Source organism: Puntigrus tetrazona, chromosome 5 (genome assembly GCF_018831695.1).
Source record: "Puntigrus tetrazona isolate hp1 chromosome 5, ASM1883169v1, whole genome shotgun sequence".
Classification (NCBI taxonomy): domain Eukaryota; kingdom Metazoa; phylum Chordata; class Actinopteri; order Cypriniformes; family Cyprinidae; genus Puntigrus; species Puntigrus tetrazona.
Window position 1 is genome coordinate 14437209 of NC_056703.1, and position 21980 is coordinate 14459188.

A 21980-nucleotide genomic window follows, 5' to 3' on the forward strand; every position below is an offset into this window, starting at 1 on the left:
CATTTAACAGCTTTGCGTAAGGACCAGAGCGAAATTATGGCACTATGCACTTATAATCTCTGTCGACCAGACTTCTTAGTGAACTAGAGAAGCGTCTCACACTCTGAGAATGGCACAGAACTTACAATGCAACAACTGAAACTTCATGTGAATAATTAAGGTTTATATTTAGATTGAGATACATTTGTTCATTCCTTCTGGCAGGTTCCTCATCTAAGATCACAGAGCAGCATCTGAAAGGGACAGACATAGATTCAGATAACCTTAAGCTGCGGTTCACCCTCACTAAAGACCTGAGCACGGGCTCCCTGCTGCTGAATACGGGCAGAAAAAAGGCCCAGATAACTGTCAAAGGACCTGTCACCAGCTTCACCCAGGATGACATCAACAAAGGTTTTTCCTCTATGTCTGTTTCTTCCTCTCTCTCTCTCTCTCTCTCTCTCTCTCTCCATCTCATACATAATCATCCGTAGGGAATTTCTAAGCAGAGATGCATTGTCTCATGTGGTTTTGCACTTCGTCTGTCAGGACATGTGGAATACATTCATGAAAAGGGAGAAAGTGGAGGCAGCTTCTCTTTCAAGTTCAACTTGGAAGATCCCGAGGGAAACAGAGTCATTGACCAGTCTTTCTTCATTAGCGTTCTGGGTGAGCAAAGAAGTTATTTTGGGACATTGAAAGATTCATGTTCAGGAAGATGTTAGAAGAAAGTTATTTTAGTACAACCTCGTCTTTTTTCTCGCTCTCTCAGAGGACAGACTTCCTCCCACAGTGGTGGTTAATAAGGGTTTGGTTATGGATGAGAACACCTTGAAGAAGATCACAACACTTCAGCTCTCCTCTACAGATCAGGACAGTGAACCAGATGAACTTGTTTACCGAATAACCAAACAGCCTCACCTTGGACATCTAGAACATTCCAGCAAACCAGGTACAGATATACATCCTCCATACCAAGAAAAAAAACAAATTATTTAATAGCAAAACAGTAATTCAGCTTCCAACTAGCAGCAGGATATAGTAACATTTTTTTTTTATATTTTTCTAATTGTAGAGCCATTACCCCTGATTCATTCTAGTGAATCCAATCATTTGGACAGTTCACGTACATGCTGATTTTGTCGATTTGAGTCGCTGTGCAGAATATTATTTATTCATTTATTTTTATTAAACTTTCTTTATAAATTAAGATTAGTTAAATAAATCATTCTAATAAATTCATGTAATATAAAGTTATTCTAATTATAAATTGTTTGTTTAATGCTGTCCCCCTAATTAAAAAATTCGAAAAAATTCTCTGATTTGCAATTTTGCTAATTTTGTCACTAGTTCTGATTCTTAACAGCTGACACAATTGCTGGTGCGCACAATTGCTGAAAAATAATGAAGGAAAATAGTTCTTGGGTCAGTATAAAATAATCTCCACCGTCAGACAAGCAGTTTTTATTAATCGTGTTTTACTGGGGCACAGTGGTATTTCACTGGGGCTTGTGTCCCAGTAAAAAAGGGCTGAGCATCTGCCCTGGTTTTAGATATAAAAGGATGTTGCCCCCTTAAGTAACTTCAATGCAGTTAGCTACTTTTTTATTTGTAGCTTGTAGTATCTAAAGAGGAGTTTAACTGAATTATGGATAGCTTGTAGCTTGGCAAGCTACAGTTTGAAAGTATCTTTGAAAACGCTACATCTTACTTAACCTATAAAGAGCCATTTTAGATGATCCATAGAGCTTTGTTAATGGTGGCGGAGGAGTTTACATTATTATTTTAAAGTAAGTGCTTTATATGAAGTGGGGGATGAGTGTCACACCATATTACAGTACAGCCTGTATTTACACACTTACTGTCATATACATATAGTAATACACATACAATACACCAGGATCACCGTTGTTCGTGTCTCTATGGAAGATTTAATATGAAGATCCTGCAAGATCATGTATTTATAGTCTGCAGTCCGGGGATCTGTATGGGCTGTTCAGCAGAGCAGTACATTTATAAAAGCTGGCTACAGCTGCCAGGCAATGTTTAGGCCTTGTGTAGAAGATGTATTGTATGTTTTATATCTAAACATCATGATCAAATGAAGATCGAGAACTCATTAGATGGGATCTAGCCTATAGATCTCTACCAGGGCATCATGAAAGGAGGTTTTATGGTGAAGATCAGTTTTTATTTTCCTTTCTGTCCCTCTTGGTGATGGCCAGATTGCACTCAATGGGATTTCTGCAGTAGTGCATGTTTTATTCATCAGTTTCACTTGACCTGTGGGATATGTTTAATGGTGGCAAGTGAGTTTACATTATTATTTAATACCAAAGGCAGTATAGGAAGTGCTGGGCTACTGGTCACTGGAGAGTTTCTCTCTGTTTGATGTCGTTGCAGGAACACGGATCAGCACGTTTACCCAGGCTGACCTGGCCTCCCGCAGCATTCAGTATGTTCATACCAGTGAAGAGGAGATACACTCTGATGACTTCACCTTCACTGTATCAGATGGAGGCAATGAGGTACACACACACACACATTCAGTGGGGTCCAAAGATCTGAAATATATATATATATATATATATATATATATATATATATATATATATATATATATGTGGTTGGTTAAATAATTTTTTTTTTTAATACGTTTTTTTTTTTTTTTTTTATCATGTTAAATATCAAAATACTCAGATAAAAATACATTTTTAAAACCTAAAATTTCTTGTTGCTAAAGATTACTAAACGTTACTAAAATATATAATGAAAGCTGATTTTACAAAATAACAAATAATTTAATAATATATAAATAATAATAAAACAATAGTGGCTAATGTACAAAGAGGCAAAAAATAAATACTAAAACATTTTGAAATTAATGTGATTTTTCAGCTGAACAATTTGTTCTGCTAATGATATAATTTGTTATAAAAAGTGATTAGACGCACTCATCCTTCGGAGTAACGAACACTGATATAAACACATGCTGTACATGCCCACCTTTTACTTTCTATTTCTCATTCCAGACATACTGAGTACACACACTTCCTCCCTCTCGACTTTTCATACTCTTCCTTTCACCTCTTTTCCCTCCATTATAAACACATACACGCCCACACACACACTAATTAGGGCCGAAAGAGCTTGAATAAACAAAGGCTGCCTAGTGAGTGCCTGAAAGAGACGCACACACAGTTATCCTACAACGGGCTTGTCTCTCAGCAGGAAACACTCTTCTGCCATTTTGAATGGAAATTTATGTGCAAATACATTTTGAGCTTGCATTGTGCTGCTCAATTAAAGGTGCATTTTTATGATTGCTGCATTAGTCCATATTGCAGTTGTATTAGACTTATACTGACACCTAATGGCATGGATGCAGAAGCAAAACTTTCTGATGCCATTGTAGACACCATGATTAATATATCCCTTAAGCAAATGTGTCCAGTAATAGTGTGGTTACACAAATAAAGAGATTACTATACATTGGCCCCGCTCCCGTGTGAAATAAACCAGCTTCTATATCCACGGCTAGAGTATTCTTATGTGATTTAATCATCTGTTTCAAAAGGGTTTTTTCAAAATGTTTTTCTTTTTTAGTTTACTTTAGCTGTCAGTGATTTAAAAGCACTTTTCTTTATGGTCTGTCTGTTTGTTTGTTTTTACCACTGATAGGATAATTGCATTAACCTATTTAGCGAGAAATTAGATTGTGTGCTGAAGAACAATTGAGCTTGTATCTGAATTCAATTACTGAGCACTGTGTGCATTTAATTATTTCATTACTGTTATTCTGTTGCCCTTCAGATTTCACAGACATTCTACATCACCATCCGGCCGGTGGACGACTCTCTGCCTGTCCTGCAGGTGCCAGGGATGAGGGTTCAGGAGGGGGTGAGGAAGACCATCACTGAGTTTGAGCTGAAGGCTACTGATGCTGACACAGAGGTATCGCTTACAGGTTTACCTTAACTGTGCTTTCAGTTATGCTTCATGTATTATTTATAAAACATTTAAAAAAATTAACAAACATAAAGGGTTACATTAAAGCTTGTTGCGTAGGATTTAAATGTCATACATTAGTTTTTTAAAATGGACTGTATATTTAGTGTTACTGTAATGAGGTTCTGTATGAATTCGCTATAGTGGTTTTGCCTGGAGCTTTTTCCTTCCCTTTTTTTTTTTTACTCCGTTAAAAGCATGAAATGTTAACAGCCCATAATGCAACTATTGCATGTCAGCAAGAAAAGAACTTTGCATTTGACAGACTATTCAGAGGTCAGCAAGATGGAATTTGTGAATTATTATTGGTAAAAACGACCATCACACACACTGAATGAGAAAGTTTTGTTAATGAATTTAAAAAGTGTTGAGAAGAACAAACATAAATAAATAAAAAAAGATATATATATATATATATATATATATATATATATATATATATATATATATATATATATATATATATATATATATATATATATGTATATATATATTTAGACATAAAAAGGCTAGCATTTAAATGTTTGGGATTAATCAGATATTTTTTCTTACAGTATGTTCTTTAAGGCTGTAATTATTTGATCAAAAGTAAAGTAAAAATAGCAACCTGATTTTTATAGAAACTGTTACATTTTTTAGGATTCTTGAATAAATAATGTAGTGATAGGACATAATTTAATTTAAAATAGAATTCTTTTGTAACATTATAAATATTTATACATTCACTTGATCAGTTTAATGTGTGTAATGCACTTGCTGTGACCGCAAACACTAGTATAAGTAGACTAGATGTCTGTGAGAAGATGGAAATGTAAAAACCAGAGAACACTTTGGGCGTGAGGGAAATTGCTGTCGCCCAACTCGACTTAGATATTCTGGTGCACACATCCGTTGCATTAAACATCAGTGCACATGTACTTCTTACTCCCAATTTCATTTAATTTCACACCTATTTGACCATCTCTCTTCCTGAACATCACTGTTAGGAGGACTCCGTTACGTTCACTATCGTTCAGGCTCCTCGACACGGGACCATTGAGCGCACAAGCAATGGTCAGCATTACCGCCAGACCAACACCTTCACTATGGACGACATCTATCAGAACCGCATTAGTTACAACCATGACGGCAGTAACTCCCTCAAAGACCGATTCACCTTCACTGTCGGTGATGGTACTAACATGTTCTTCATCATCGAGGAGGGTGGAAAAGAGGTCAGTAAACTTTGTGTTATTTGAGTTTTTCCATGTGTCAAGTTTTCATCAATGTTATAATAATAGCTCTAAGTAGAGGGCCATATTTCTGAAAATGTCCTCCAAAAATAATGGAATACTCATAGCAATGATTTAGAGAGAAAATGGCCCTCTTTTGTCCAAGGTTATACCCGCTTTTTTCAAAAAGCACACTGGGAATTTTTAATGACCACAGAGAGAGGTGACCTCAGATTAACATGTTATCTGAAGGACAGTGCCTTTATAAGTATAGTGGCCCATCATTATACAGTGACATTATGACCCACACCACCCCTGCTGCCCTCACTAACAGCTTTTTCAAAAACAACCTCTGCTTTCCCTGCTTGTCTTCTTTGGAAAACTATATGAGAGCTGCTGGGTGATCTCCTTGTGGAAATGATTTGTGCATGTAAAAAAATGTGTATATATACAGTATATATATCTAATTTACAAAGGTTTCAACAGTATTCACTACTGTTCAAAATACAATAAAAAAAGATGTGTATCTTATTTTTGTAAAAGAAATGTAACGAGATACAGTGTGGCAGTAGACATTTATATTCAAACTAAATTATTTAAAAAAATGCAGTTCCTTTGTTTTTTTTTTCATTGTAAATCAATGAATATTTCATAATGGTATAGTTTTTACTGTAATTTTAATCAAGTACATTAGTAAATTGTACTTCTTCTTTTGGTAGTTTTTGCATTTGAATGTTGCTCAATTCTTTATGTCTATAAAAAACACGAGTATATTACCATATGAATCACCTAAAGGTATCCTGTCCATTTGTTTAATGTAGTAATTTAGGCAACATGTCAGCTCTTACTCTCCTTCCATCATAATAACTCTATCCATCAGCAGTTGCTTTTTCCTCTTCCAGCTGCGTCAGCTGTCTGTCAGCTGCTCTGGGAGGTAAATGGACTCTCAGTGGACACTGAAAAAGGGGCACCTCGTCTTGTCATAAGATGACAAAGTAGCAGCCCTATGACAGTGTTTAATCAGGAAGTCTAAGAACACCATTACTCAGCACTTTAGAAAGCTTGACTTCACGTTAGAATTTAAATAGGTTTGGCATGGGATTGAATGGATATTAAAGTGAGCATTGTTGGTAAATGGGAAGCAATTACTTCAAGGGAAATACACGAAACATGCTTTGTATCAGCAATGAGGGTTCACATTGTGTAAAATAATATCTTTTGTTTCAGGTTGTCACCGCTGCTCCACAGAAGTTTAAAATTGATATTTTACCAGTTGACGATGGGACCCCTCGCATTGTCACAAACCTTGGCTTGCAGTGGCTGGAGTACATGGAAAATAAGGTCACTGCTTAGTATTTATATTCACATAAGAGCTCAATTCATTCACCCAATGGTGCATTTCTGCCTCCTACTGGCATTGTTTGGTGCAAAAGTGATTGAATGTATTCGCTACCATACCAAAGTACTAAATGGTATTTTGATGTGAAATCCTTTAGGCCACCAATCTGATCACCAAGAAAGAGCTTCTCACTATTGATCCGGACACAGATGATGGACAGCTGACTTATGAAATCACTACAGAAGCTAAACACGGCTTCCTGGAGAGTAAACTCAATCCTGGCAAACCTATTTCCTCTTTCACGCAAGGTATTATTGACACCTCTCAAAGCCTAAAGCACACTGAGGCTGAAGCTGTTCTGTAACAAAATCTCGATAGACACATGCTTGATTTATTCCACAACAAATTAGATATGCTATGACTAAGGTCCACTTAGAGCCAAAAAAACTGCCTACGTCACCCACTGTTTTTGTTTGCTTTTCCTGTTCTGTGTAAAAACAACCACAAGCCTTCCTTCATATTGTTCAAGACCTGTTTTCAAGAATCCACTCTGGCATTATAATCTGTGATTCATTCTGTTCAAAAACAAAAAAAAAGGATTTATAGCATCTTCATGTGTGCAGGACATCGTCTTGTGCCTGCATCAAATTCTTCTAGTATCTATGGAGTATATCATCTTAATTTTCTGTCTTGCAGCTGACATAAACCTGGGCCTCATACGATATGTTCTGAGTGAGGAAAATGTTCAGGAGACCATGGACAACTTCAGGTTCCTTGTGAAGGACAGCAAACCCAACATCGTCACTGACAATGTGTTTCACATCCAGTGGTCTCTTATCAGCTTTGAGCACAAGAGGTGTGCCTGCCTCAGTTCTAGAAGAATTCTGCATCCAATCAACCTGTTTATATTCTAAATTAATGAAACTCATTTTCATTAATGTGCGTCTTCTGTCTGCAGCTACAATGTGAGTGAAAAAGATGGAACCGTGGCAGTCACAGTGAAGAGGGCTGGTAATCTGAACCAGTATGCTATTGTGCTGTGTAGAACTGAGCAAGGCACGGCCACCTCCACCTCCGGAATGGGCTCTCGAGGTGGACAGCAGGACTATGTTGAATATGCTGGACAAGTACGTTTTAATGTATTCTATATTATTTCAAAGTCTTATTCTCTATAATATTCACATTTGCTTTGATTTGATATAATAAAACAATTTTCAATTGCTCTTTAATGTGGTTCCTCAGGTTCAGTTTGATGAGAGAGAAGACACCAAAGTGTGCACCATTGTGATCAACGACGACCAGGTGTTTGAGAACATCGAGAGCTTTAATGTGGAGCTGAGTATGCCAGTATATGCCCTGCTGGGGTCAGTGACCCGCGCTAAAGTCAATATCAATGACACGGAGGATGAACCCACCCTACAGTTTGATAAGAAGACTTACCACGTCAATGAGAGCACAGGCTTTATCTTTGCTCCCGTTGAAAGAAAGGGTCAGTGGAACCAATTTCAAAAGCAGAATTTAATATAGCTTTTTTTAATATAGAACATTTATTTAAAGAGAAATTTTACCCCAAAAAATTATTCTGTAAATAATTGTTATTCCAAACTCGTAAGACCTTTGTTTATCTTCAGAAAACAAATAAAGATCTGAGAGCTTTCTGACCTTTCTCACCTTAGACAGCAATACAACTTACACGATACAACTGACAAGGCCCAAACAGGTAGTAAGGACGTTGTCACATGGACTATTTTTTAATGATGTGCAGGGTACTGAAGCTCTCGGATTTCATCAAAAATGTTAACTTGAGTTCTGAAGATTAACAATGGTCTTGCAGGTTTAAATCGACATGAGTGTGAGTAATTAATGACAGAATTTTCATTTTTGAACGAATTATCCCTTTATCATGTATAAATGTACAAATGGCTCAACTAAATTGCTCTTCATATGGTTAATTCATAAAAACTTGCTTTGGTCTGAGAACCTGGAAAGATCAGTCAATGAAAGTTAATATGTACATACTACTGTAAAAACTAGTGTATTGATGGTAGGATTTTAAATTAGCATTCATCGTCATGGGTTATCTCTTGTGTTTTAATCAGGTGACCCCAGCAGCACAGTCTCAGCCCTCTGCTACACTGTGTCTAAGTCAGCCCGGGGCAGCAGTCTGCATGCTCTCGAGTCCGGCTCTGACTACAAGACCCGTGGCATGAGCAGTGACAACAGAGTGATCTTTGGCCCAGGTGTGAGCATGTCTACCTGTGACGTAAAGCTGATTGATGACAGTGAGTATGAACTCTCTGAGGAGTTTGAGCTGGTTCTGTCAGACGCTTCGGACAATGCACGGATGGGTGATGTCACCGTGGCTAAAGTCATCATAGACGGCCCAAATGATGCCTCCACTGTCTTTCTGGGCAATGCGTCATTCACCTTCGGTGAAGATGCAGGTTGGTGCAGTTTGGTTTCAAAAACAAATTAAGCATTATAAATTTTAAGCATAATTTTTAATATAAGGATGTGATACAATAACAATTTTCAAAAACATATATTAATATTTGCACAAAAACATATTTGTGTAAAAAATGGGATAAAAATCTTTTGTAAAGCTAAAAATGTCTTTATTTAATCAATTTAATGCATCCTTGCTTGCTTTCAAAAATCCTATTACTAATCCCAAATTTCATACTTTTTGTAATCTCTCCAATGCTTCAACAATATTGATAGCCTGAGGTATTTTCCCACAGGCACCATTGAAATCCCTGTTTTGCGGCAGGGCAGTGACCTTTCCTCAGTAACTTCTGTGTGGTGTGCAACACGTCCAGCTGAACAAGATTCAGCTACGCCTGGTATTGACTACATCCCAAGTTCCAAAAAGGTGGAGTTTAGACCTGGCAAGACCGAAGAGGTAATCAAAATACACTGTTCTCATATGTGCTCTGACATCGATTGGTATTTATAGACCACATGTTTGCTCTCTTGTAGACATGTAGTTTGACCATAATGGATGACATTCAGAACCCTACAATCGAAGGGAAGGAGTCCTTCATCGTGTTTCTTAGTTCTCCCAATGGAGCGGTCCTGGCTGAACCATATGAAGCCTCTGTCTACATCACTGACACCACTCAAGACAGTGCGTTTACATGACCATTAAAGTCTTAATTAACTGTGAATTAATATCCATGTAACATCATAAAAACATATTTATGGGGTCCATGATTTCTTCTTGCAGTACCTAGCATGCAGTTTGACAAGCTGGCATATACGGTGAAGGAAAAAGATGGTGTTCTGCACATCCCCATTTTTAGGACGGGAGATCTGTCCTATAAGTCTTCCGTCCGTTGTTTCACACGCACAATGTCTGCTATGGTGATGGATGATTTTGAAGAGAGGAGAAATGCAGATGATTCCAGGATCACTTTCCAAAAAGGGGAAAAGGTATAGTTTCTCTTTGTCCATGATATATTTAATCACTTCAGCAAACGTTTGTGAATTTTTGATGTCAGCAGAGTGATTTTATAATATGATATTTTTTCCTTATGGACATTTTTGTACAATACCACACAAAGAATGTCAAAGCCTCTTGTTTTTGATTGGCAGATGAAGAATTGTACCATATTGATCCAAGATGACTCCGTGTTTGAGCCAGAAGAGGAGTTTCAGGTCCACCTTGGAAGCCCACAGGGAGACCACTGGATTGGAGCCATGATCGGAGTCAATGACATTGTGACTGTGACCATCACAAATGATGAAGATGGTGAGTAACATAATGGCCTGGTTTCACAAAAGCCTAGGCCTTGGTTAAATTAAAATAATCAAGCAACATTTAAAAAAAATTCAAAAGCGTGCATCTTGACACAGAACAATCATACTGACATATTTTAAGATATGTCAGAGCAAAATATTTTCAGTTGGCACAGCTAAAATGCATGCATTTTAGTCTGAGACTAGCTTAAGCCTTATCTGTGAAACCGAGAGAAAAGGTTTAAACAAATTTACATTTTCAAAGAAAGCTATTGAAACATAAAGCCATGGGTTCAATTCCAAATATATGCATTTGTTTATAAAATGTATAGCCTGAATATACTGTAAGTTGCTTTGCATACAAGTATCTGCCAAATGTAAAAAAATGTGCACCTCATGCTTTTTAGCTCCTACGATTGAATTTGAACAAGCCTCATACCAAGTTCGTGAGCCCCCTGGTCCAGATGGAATTGAGGTTTTGAACATCAAGGTAATCCGTAAAGGAGACCTTGACCGTATCTCCAAGATCAGATGCAGCACAAGGGATGGATCAGCTCAGTCAGGTGTAGACTATAACCCCAAGAGTCGAGTCCTTAAATTCAGCCCTGGTAAGTATGTTTATTTATTCTACATTTTTGTAATTTTTAAGGCTATACCTTAATTTAAATCTGTTGTAACTATTTTTCAGGTGTGGACCACATTCTGTTTAAGGTAGAGATCCTTTCCAATGAGGACAGAGAGTGGCATGAATCCTTCTCATTGGTTCTTGGTCCAGATGACCCTGTTGAAGCCGTGCTTGGAGAGATCACCATGGCCACAGTCACCATCTTAGATCAAGAAGCTGCAGGAAGTCTCATCCTTCCAGCCCCACCCATTGTAAGAGACAGACAGTAGATGCTTGTAGGGCTGACATTTAGTAAATCAAAATCTACCTGTCAGTTTAAAAGAATTGCATCATATTAATAAAATTAAATACATTACCAACTTATAAATGGTATTGTTTTTTTTTTTCCCCATATTGCTTTCCTCTGAAAATTTCAGAAATTTAGATAATTTAAGACATTAGCCTACCTATGTTATTGTGACAAACAAATAAAATTATTGCATAGATGTCCTTGAAGAAATCATTATATTATTATCATTGGACATTTTTTATTATCAGTTATACCAAATGTTAGAGTTGTTATACACCTTCAGAGTTCTCATTTGATTCAATCATGCTCTTAACATTTGGTTGCATGTGGGCTTTCTCTTTTCACAGGCGGTGTCTCTGTCAGACTATGACTATGTCCATGAGGTCACTAAAGAGGGCAGTAAGAAATCTCCATCTCCCGGTTATCCTCTGGTCTGTGTGACTCCCTTCGACCCCCATTACCCCAAATACTCAGTCATGAGAGAGCGCTGTGAAGAGGCAGGCATTAACCAGACCTCTGTCCACTTCAGCTGGGAAGTTGCAACTCCCACTGACACCAGCGGAGCTCGATCACCCTTTGAGACAGTGACGGATAACACACCTTACACCACAGTTAACCACATGGTAAGTCTGGTACTAAATTTAAAAAAAATTCTAGTTGTTTACTAAAATTTTAACCATGTGGTTGCCATATTTAATATGCTTCTTTGTAATATGATGTACATTTTTATCTTGGGTTCCTGTGGTTAAATAAATATTTTTCTCTTCACAGGTCCTGGATAGTATTTATTTCAGCAGACGTTTCCATGTCCGTTGCGTAGCTCAGGCCAGAGATAAAGCCGGGCACCTGGGAACTCCACTAAGGAGCAACATTGTCACTATTGGCACTGAGGGATCAATATGCCACACCCCCGTCACTACAGGAACCGCTCGAGGCTTTCAGGCCCAGTCCTTTATTGCCACTCTAAAATACCTGGATGTCAAACACAAAGAGAATCCAAACAGGTCAGGAGAGACTTTTTTTTGTAAGCAAATGATTGAATACAGACATAGTCTTAACTCAGACAGATCCCAGTGGAGTTCTAAGAAACAGGTTTTAAAACATTGTTCGACTGAGACTGCAGCTGTAAGTTTTGTTGAGCACTAGATGATTTTTGCCTCTGGGCAAAGCAAGATCAAAATAAATTTATACGTTTGAAGGAACAGCAAAAAAAAAAAAAACTGTTAGACAACTGCAGATTCAAAATAACACATTTTGCAGTCTATGTTCAGTACTTCAAAAGAAGACGTTTTTCTTCATTTTTTTTCTGAGTATTTTATCCTTTTTTTCTGTACAGGATCCATATCTCAGTGCAGATCCCTCATCAGGATGGAATGCTTCCGTTGGTGTCCACCATGCCTCTGCATAATCTGCACTTCCTGCTCTCTGAGTCTATTTACCGTCAGCAGCATGTCTGCTCCAACCTGGTCACACTTAAAGACCTGCATGGTATCTCTGGTGAGATAAGCCTCATACTAGATCAGATCAGACCAAAGCAAGGACAGCAGATACAAACCTGCTTTATCCGGTTTGTTTTTGTCAACAACTTGAACGTGCAAATCTTCTGGTATCAGCTGCTTCCAGTTATTTTAGATGTACAAAAATAGTCTACTATTCCACTTAATATAAAAAACTGTGTATATTATTATATAATTACAATTATCACAGCCATAATTACAATTGGTTTGTAATGCAGTTAGTTTTACTGTTGACTGCACTTTTTTATAACTTTTTTTTAGTAATAATCATATGTTTCAACTATATTGTAAATATGTTGTAAATTTTCCCACAGAAACCGGCTTCTTAGATGATGTGTTGTATGACAGCATATCCCTGGGTCCCGGATATGATCGTCCATACCAATTCAACCCTAGTGTTCGAGAACCTAGAACTATCCAGCTATACAAGCATCTCAATCTGAAAAGCTGCATATGGACATTTGATGCGTATTATGACATGACTGAGCTTATTGATGTATGTGGAGGATCAGTAACTGCTGACTTTCAGGTTCGTGTGAACACAGTATTTGCATCCAAGCACAATATTCTTGTCTAGACACAATCTGATGTGGCAGATTTAGTCCATACAGCAAATCTGGTGCATTTTTGCAGGTCAGAGACTCGGCTCAGTCGTTCCTGACGGTGCAGGTGCCGCTCTACGTGTCCTACATCTACGTGACGGCTCCTCGTGGATGGGCCTCCCTGGAGCACCACACAGAGATGGAGTTTTCTTTCTTCTACGATACAGTCCTGTGGAGAACAGGTACATTTAGTTTTATCGCCAGCCCCAAAGCCACTGGGCATACTCAGGAACAATCTGTTGAATAACCTGCTGTCATCACCTAATTGTGTCGCAGCTGATGTTAACTGATTGCTTGTGACCGGTGTTTTACTCTAGGCATCCAGACAGACAGTGTGCTGTCAGCTAGATTACAGATCATTCGGATCTTCATTAGGGATGATGGACGACTGGTGATTGAGTTCAAAACCCACGCCAAGTTTAGAGGTCTGTAACTGCTATATTTAGCAATTTCCTTTTTGTTTATGAATATAATATCATGTTTTTACCTGAATATATTTAAAATTGGACACTATTTATTTTTAAAAAATGAATGAATGTCAGTTTACTTCATTTACACAAATTTCCAGTTATAATTTCCAGTTTGCAACGTTAAACCAGTATTCCGTATTAAACCAGTATTAAATTCTTCAGAAATCGAAGAATTTAAGACATGATTTATAAAATATAAATTATAATTTTTAACTTTATTTTTGTACAATTGTACTTTTGTAAAATCGTACACAACAGTAATATATTTTTGTCTTCATTTTTATAATTGCAGTTACATATGTTCATAATAATAACAACCATAAAATGTAAACATGTCATGATTAAAATGCTAACTTAAAGTCTCAGCGTTTCTGCTTTAGAATATCCAACCAAGAGGCATGTGGCAAAAGTGTCCAAAAATGTTTGAGCAACTGATAATACTTTCCTCTCCCTCTAGGTCAGTTTGTCCCTGAACATCACACTCTCCCTGGACAGAAATCTCATCTGATGGCCCCAGATCACTTGGGAGGCATTGAATTTGACCTGCAGCTGATGTGGAGTGCACAGTCCTTTGATTCACCCTACCAGCTCTGGAGAGCCACAAGCTCCTACAGCAGGTAAGCAGCATGAAGTCTAATGCTGTCACATTAAGGAAGCGTATCCATCTTAATACCACTGACTGTGTGCTTACTGTTGTTCTCTAGGAAAGACTACTCCGGGGAGTACACAGTCTTCCTCATCCCCTGCACTGTACAGCCAACCCAGGCATGGGTTGACTCTGGGGATAAGCCTCTTTCCTGCACGGCCCATGCTCCAGAGAAGTATGTTACCATGGTGCTTTTCCATTACCTCCTGGAGGACTCTTAAGTGACTTTTTACGCTGGAAACGTTTTTGCTGAGCAGAGCCAGCAAACTTGAAAGATATTGCAGTTGTCATCTACGTTTAATAGACTTGTTTTACGGGTTTCACTGGGTGCAGACTGTTTGTGTGAGTCAACAAGAATATTCAATAACACGCAAAGGGCTTGTAACACTCTATTTCAATCTATAGATTCCTGCTGCCCATCGCCTTCCAGCAGACGAACCGCCCTGTTCCTGTAGTCTACTCTTTGAATACTGAGTTCCAGCTTTGCAATAATGAGAAAGTCTTTCTAATGGATCCCGCTCTTGCAGACATATCTGTTGCTGAGATGGACTATAAAGGAGCCTTTTCTATGGGTAAAATTAGCAAAGTAATACAATTTTAAAAAGTTAGCTCCACTACTGTTCTTTCAGTCATTTCATTGTTTGATATTATGCAGGTCAAACGCTATATGGCAGAGTGCTGTGGAATCCTGACCAGAACTTGAATTCAGCATATAAGCTGCAGCTGGAGAAAGTCTATTTGTGTACAGGACGGGATGGCTATGTGCCCTTCTTCGACCCCACAGGCACTCTGTACAACGAAGGCCCTCAGTATGGCTGCATTCAACCGAACAAGCACCTAAAACACAGGTTCCTGCTTCTGGTAGGTGTCTATTGTAACAAGTTCTGACCAGTTTAACCAGTCTATCGAGATTCATTTGGTGTGGTTACGTTTTAACTCATACACTTTGGCAAGGAGGTCACACTGTCTTTGTGTTTCTTGGAACTAATATTAAGACTGACAATAGTAATGATTTAACAGCAGACAATTTTAAAAATGATAGCAACAGTTAATTATTAAGTAAGAGGTAAAGTACATTCATCCATTTAATAATACGGTACCATTCAAAGGTTTGGGTTTTATATGATTTTTTTTCTGCTTTTGAAAGATGTCTCTAATGCTCAAGCAGCCTTCATACTTTGATCAAAAATACAGATGAAAGAGTAATTTTTGTGGAAAATATGATACATTTTTTTCCAGATTATTTAATGAATAGAAAGACAGTTGATCAAGACAAACACGCCATCAGTATTACATTAATAGTAACACTGGAGTCCTCTGAGTGTCATTTTTAGCTCAAACTCAGTACAAATAATAGATCAGAGTATTACGTATTCTACAGAGCTGTGTATAATTGTTAATAATGTATCACATAGGACCGGAAGCAGCCTGATGTCTGCGATCGCTACTTCCATGATGTACCATTTGAAGCCAAGTTTGCATCTGACATTCTTGATCTCCAGTCATTGTCTGCGATGCCAGGTGTAGACGGTTTCACAATGAAGGTGGATGCCCTTTATAAGGTCAGTGGCCGCAAGATTCTCCAAAAAGTCAAGTTGTTAAACAGACCTTCTCTTTGACACATATTAGAAATGCTGGCAAATGTCAAAGCCAAAGCTTTTCACTCGTACCCTTTAGGGAAATGCCTTGATCTGTTTGTTTAGTAAAAGATGCCAGGCTGACAAAGTGCCATGGCTATAGGGAACTGGGCTAAAGGACCAGATTGTAAAGGGGATATAATATACTTAATGTGGTTCTTTTTGGAGGGTTAGAATCTTATTTGCATTTGGTCTTCTTTAGGTTGAAGCGGGGCATCAGTGGTACCTCCAGGTTATCTACGTTATTGGACCCGAGTCCATATCTTCTCCCAGAATCCAGCGCTCGGTGACCTACGAGCTCAAACGAAGTCGCAGAGATCTGGTGGACCGTTCAGGTCGTCTAATGCTGGACGAATCCCTGATCTACGACAATGAAGGTGACCAGGTAAAGAATGGCACCAACATGAAGACCTTGAAGCTCGAGATGGAACCATCGGGCACCTTCAATCCCCAAATGGGAGGGTCCATCGGGGGTGGCATGGCCGCCATCGTCCTACTTCTCCTTGTCCTTCTAGCTGTCTGCCTCATGGTCAGAAAGTGCCGCAGGGTTGTGAAAAAGAGGCCTGTGAAGACGGTGGAGGATTATCCTTTGAACACAAAGGTGGAGGTCTGTATAGAACGTCTGGAGAAAAACCTCAACAGCAAGCACTGCTCTGTGAGAAACGTCAACGTCCTCAACAAGAACCCAGAGACCTACAAGGTCAATGGGGTCAAGGTCAAACAGGTCAATCTGGAGGTCAAACTGCACAACAACCTGAATGATGGCACTGAAGTCTGACCTTCTAGAGTATTTAATGAGAAAAAGAAACATTTTCTATGAATATTTGTAATGCCATGATGTTAATGTATTTTTGTATGACCATGAGGATAAAAGGGAAAGTATGCTTGACAGCTATGCAGTGTAAATCATTTCACAACTGAGCTACCTCAGACATTTACGAACAACACAATGGTGTCATCAGATCGTACGTTTCCAATTCTCAGTTTGAAATCATCGCTCTATGTAAGAATCATACAACGGCTCGGTGGTAGCTCAGCCACTTTGTTTAAACGAATGGAGAGTTTGTATCACTGTACCTGCTGTTTTGTCATGTCAGTAAAAAAACACATGAAAGTATTAAAGGAAGGATAAGTGCCAACACTTTGGACCGGGTGAGTGATGTAAATACGTTTATTAAGTGCAATTATCGGATGACATGGTCGTCCCTGTATTTTGATTTGGCTTTTATTGCTCTGCCTCATTGTGTAGTTTACTTTTGGCCTGATCACCGGTGTGCCATGCTGATATTTGTCAAGTGCGATTTATTTAATTCCAAATCTGAACAGACTGCCCAAAGTGATGTGTTTGTTAGTTCATGTAAACCTTTGGTACATGTCAACGAGAAACCGAGTGTTTTGATGAACTGTGTAGAAAAAAGATCACATATTTGATAACCACTACTGGTTTGTTTTCAGTCTGCTGACTCCATTGAAATGCTGTAGCCTTTATTATTTTACGACACTGGAAGACAAAATGTATTTTTGTTTTATATGACTGTCTGTATTGATATAACCAAACACTACCAAAAATCTTCACATTAATTTTTTTAAGATTATCCACCTCATGTTATCCTGCATTATTTAGTCTTGTATTAATTTCACATCATGTATTAAGTAAGGCACATCTGTCCTTTGTATAGTTTATTCACTCAAATGATCTGTATTATGTCATCACTTGTCACATGTCCTGGTTTGATTAAGAATATCCAGAATCTTTAAAGCACTGGGTGTAGTGTGGGAAATGCTACGATTATTACTACTTGATCACCTTTCTTTTTCTATCTCCCTCTCTCTTATTTCTCTGTATTTGGAGTTTTATTCCATTTTGTTCATGAATATATGTCTAAGTGAGTGCCTATCGAACATAAACATTTTGGAGATATCAGTTTTTGGTGCTATCATTTATGGTAAAATAACATGATGCCTGTACTTGTGCCTTTTTAGCAATAAAATGAATAAACCTATTACAAATTTAATCTGTTATCAGCTTCAGTTTTAGGACGATTGTTATGCGTGTTACAGTACATAACAAAGTAAATGTATATTTCACTTGTGAATTATGTATAAAGTAAATAGCAGCTGGTTATTCAAGAAGGGAGAGGCTCAGTAAGAATGCATTCCTTTTGAGATGGTGGCATCACGCCCTGGAAAAGCAGGTGAGAAGTTAAACTGGACAGAGGACAACGTCGTCTATAACCTCGCGAAGGTACAAGAGCGTAAAGAAGAGGTAAGCAAGAAAAGTAAATGTGAATGAAATAGATTTTTCTGCGTGAGTTCTGCTTGACTCACAAAGATCATGCTTTAGTCATCTTTGAAATAAACTGAAATGAATCGAGTCTGAACTGTGAATGCATTTGTTTGTAGAATACTCCAATTCAGAAATGTCAGACTTGTGGGTAAGTATTTTTTTTGCAAACTACTGCACTACCGGAAAGTGTAGAATGAAGAATTTTGCTGAAAGCATATTCGCTGACATCTATTGTCTTGCATCGCAGGATGACTTGGAGAATTTTGCTCGCGCTCCCTGTTCTTTCACAGCAGCGGTAAATCTTTTTTAGTGCATTTTGGTTGGATAATTTAGTATTTACAAAAAATAGGTTTAATAAGTAACATTTAAAATTGCTTTAAAACTACTTGACTTGCAAGATGACTTTTGACTTATGACCATATAGTTAAAATTGCAGCCCTTGTTTTTGTTTTGTTTTTTTTACTTCTCATTCTTCTTCAGCCAGGGGAGAGAGGTACTATTAAAGCCAAAGCGAACTTTAACGTCGGTGAAGATGTTGCAGCGCTTCGTAAAGCAATTGAAGGCATAGGTAAATATTTTGCATAAATATATTGTGCTTGTAATACAGTATATACCCGTATTCTTCTTGTTGAATTTACCTTATATGTTCCATCAAACCACAATGTTTTCACTTCACAGGTACAACTGAGAAGACACTGATAGACATACTGACTCACCGGAGCAGCAGTCAGAAGCAGGCTATTTCAAAGGCGTATGAAGAAACCACAAAGAGGGTATATCTGTGTTCTTATTCTAGCTTGAAACTGTGTGTTTTTGTGTTTGTGTGAAAATCTGCTTAATTTGTTTGTCTAGATTCTTGTTAATGACCTAAAAGGCGACACACGTGGCAGTTTAGAGGACGTGCTTGTTGCTCTCGCAAGAACGCCTGCAGTTAATGACGCTAAATGGATAAATAAAGCAATCAAAGTAAGTCATCTTCCCTAATTTTCTCTTGTGAAAAAGTGTTGCACCTTGTACAGTGTTCTTGGTCAAACTGATGAGCATTTTTAATGTTTTGTATTAAATGTGAGGCAGATTTTATTTATTTTTTAAATTTATTTATCATGGCATTCGTGGGATGTTTTTCAGGGGGCTGGAACGGACACCAACGTCCTGATAGAAATACTTGCCTCACGGACAAACAAACAGATCAAGGAGCTGTCTGCAGCATTTGCTGAGGGTGAGATGAGGACTCTATTATAATAGAATGGTAAAAGTTACAAAAATGTATAATTGCTTCTCTTCTCTTTGCCCAATAGAAACAAAGAAAACTCTAATGCAAAAGCTAAAGACAGAGGTTTCAGGAGATTTTGGAAAAGCCATCCTTCTGCTGGCTGAGGTGATTAAATATGAATGAGAAATACACATGAATGACAGTTTCTAGTAATAAAGGCAGCTCTGGAAATTAATGATGTTTCTCTCTCACTGTAAGGGTGCAAGGGATGAAAGCACCAATGTGAATGCAGACAAGGCTAGAGAGGATGCAAAGGTATATAAAACTAATATCAGAAATTGTGGTCCTTTTCCACGTAATAACAGATCTAGCATAAATGTGTATGTTGTGTTAAAATGAGATATTTTCAAGACAGGCATGCTAGTTAATCACATAACATTTTTTCCCCTTTTTATTCCAATAATTAAGTTACAAAACTAGTTCACCTGTATTAAAGATTATGTTTTTTTATGATTAGTTGTGGGCACCTGCGTGTTCTCTGTCTCCTCCATAGGCCCTCTATCAAGCAGGCGAGAAAAGACTGGGAACTGATGAGTCCAAGTTCATTGAGATCCTCTGTAAAAGGAGCATCCCTCACCTGAGACAAAGTATAATCATCAAAATAAATAATGCATAATCATCCAAAGTGTTTCACATAGAACCTTAAATGGCAGGTGTCTTTTGAATATGATTGACATTGCTGCCCTGTTACAGCAATACTGGAGTACAAAAACATCAGTGGCAAGACTTTGCAGAAGAGCATTGAGAAGGAAATATCTGGTGATCTGGAGAAACTGCTTGTTGCCATCGGTACTTTTGTCGGCAATTTGTATTCATATATTTATACATTCTAAATGCAAATACACTTAAAAATCGCTTGTGATTTGATATAAAAACATTTACATCTACATGTTACATGTTTAATCAAATACACTTTTTCTTGCAGTGAAGTGTGTGATGAGTACTCCTGCATACTTTGCTGAAAAACTCCACAAAAGCATGAAGGTACAGATAGAAACACATGTTTGTGTGTCATTGTGTTTGTACAACACTGATGTTTATTTGTGAACCTGCAGGGAGTAGGTACAGATGAAACCACTCTGACCAGAGTAATGGTCAGCCGTGGAGAGGTTGACATGCTGGACATCAGAGCTGAATTCAAGAAGCTCTACAAGCATTCACTCTACAAGGAAATAGGTGTAAGTATTCTCCAATCACTTCAGGCCAAAAATGCTTGAGTCCAGCAGTACATCACTTTCTGATCACTTCTTTGTTCTTGTATGTAATGTTGTGGTACAGTCTGAACTGATTGTCTGTTTATTTTCTGTTTATTTCAGTCAGATGCGTCTGGCAGCTACGGTGACAGCTTGAAGATGATTTGTGGAGCAGAAGACTAGCCTAACCCTCGCGATACTTTATAAAATGGTTTTATTAATAGAATTTTTAGGAACACATCTTAGGAAATGTAGCCCTTATATTTACAGTTTTCTTTTTGGTAGTGATTGGTGCCTCACAACAGCAGGCGTGACTGTAATAGATACTTAAAAACTTGAAACATTAAAATTGTGCTGATGAAATATGCATGTTAAAATTTGTAAACACAAAACCGTGGAATGTTAGAGATACGTTACGGTACTACCTGTCATTTCAGTGCGTTCACCCAAAGATAAAATTAATACAGAAAACCTTTTCATTACATTAAAAATATCATTACATGCTCACAAGGCTCCCACTCTTTGCTTTTTGATACTGCCTTCAAACCTCTTGCAATCTTATGTAAAACAGATGGGTTTCCTGGTATACTCAGGGATAAGCATAAGCTTCTGCTTTTTGTGTCTTCTTCTGTCTAATCCTGATTCCTCTATACCAAAGGTCCTTACAATTACCTCTGTAATTGTGTACAGTTCTGGAAATGCTTTGGAATACAAAATTAATTTAGCATATAGTCTTCTTTTTCCTACTATTTAATAAGCACAAGTGTCTTTTCAATCCATTCTCAGTAAGCAAATCTTCTGTGTGAGTGTAACATGCAGATATCAGGATCCACCCCCTCTCTTATCTTTGGCTGGGAAGGTCAATTCATATTAAAATGACAATGTTGCTGAACCAGGGTTCTTGATTGTGTTCATTTTTATTTCTAAATAATTTTTCAAAGATCTATATGATTATAGTTCCATGTTTTTGGGGATAAGAAAAATTATCTACAGATCAGATTATTATTATCATTATTATTATTATTAGGCTATATCTGTCTAGAAGCAAGATGGCTAAAATGTATCCAGGAACAGACTCATCTTGTCCAGATGTGGTCTGGAACCAGATTCTTAGTTGTAAAAAGACAATATCTTGAGCAACTTAAAAGGAATGTTCTAAAGTGTCT

The 21980-nt window shown here is 37.8% G+C and overlaps 2 protein-coding genes across 2 annotated transcripts in view; both read left to right on the forward strand.

Annotated features, from left to right (window-relative positions):
- fras1 (Fraser extracellular matrix complex subunit 1) overlaps positions 1-18076 on the forward strand; it is a 69618-nt gene extending 51542 nt beyond the window's left edge. Inside the window, 30 exon segments of the mRNA XM_043238214.1 lie at positions 205-393; positions 529-648; positions 752-931; positions 2383-2507; positions 3793-3933; positions 4974-5201; positions 6426-6539; positions 6695-6845; positions 7234-7393; positions 7496-7664; positions 7780-8026; positions 8637-8981; positions 9279-9439; positions 9517-9664; positions 9764-9969; positions 10132-10288; positions 10683-10883; positions 10964-11151; positions 11537-11812; positions 11961-12193; positions 12526-12686; positions 13021-13235; positions 13340-13490; positions 13626-13733; positions 14236-14395; positions 14483-14599; positions 14830-14996; positions 15080-15285; positions 15840-15986; positions 16264-18076. Of these exon segments, the coding sequence (XP_043094149.1) occupies positions 205-393; positions 529-648; positions 752-931; positions 2383-2507; positions 3793-3933; positions 4974-5201; positions 6426-6539; positions 6695-6845; positions 7234-7393; positions 7496-7664; positions 7780-8026; positions 8637-8981; positions 9279-9439; positions 9517-9664; positions 9764-9969; positions 10132-10288; positions 10683-10883; positions 10964-11151; positions 11537-11812; positions 11961-12193; positions 12526-12686; positions 13021-13235; positions 13340-13490; positions 13626-13733; positions 14236-14395; positions 14483-14599; positions 14830-14996; positions 15080-15285; positions 15840-15986; positions 16264-16839 (5747 nt within the window). The 3' untranslated portion in view covers positions 16840-18076.
- A 132-nt stretch (positions 18077-18208) lies between these two features.
- On the forward strand, positions 18209-21706 carry LOC122345512 (annexin A3-like). The gene is made up of 14 exons (XM_043239706.1): positions 18209-18327; positions 18465-18496; positions 18596-18643; positions 18829-18916; positions 19027-19121; positions 19201-19314; positions 19477-19567; positions 19647-19726; positions 19820-19876; positions 20115-20208; positions 20315-20410; positions 20547-20605; positions 20677-20799; positions 20938-21706. The coding sequence occupies exons 2-14, from the start codon at positions 18482-18484 to the stop codon at positions 20995-20997; spliced, it is 1020 nt and encodes a 339-aa protein (XP_043095641.1). The 5' UTR covers positions 18209-18327; positions 18465-18481; the 3' UTR covers positions 20998-21706.
- The last annotated feature ends 274 nt before the right edge of the window (positions 21707-21980 follow it).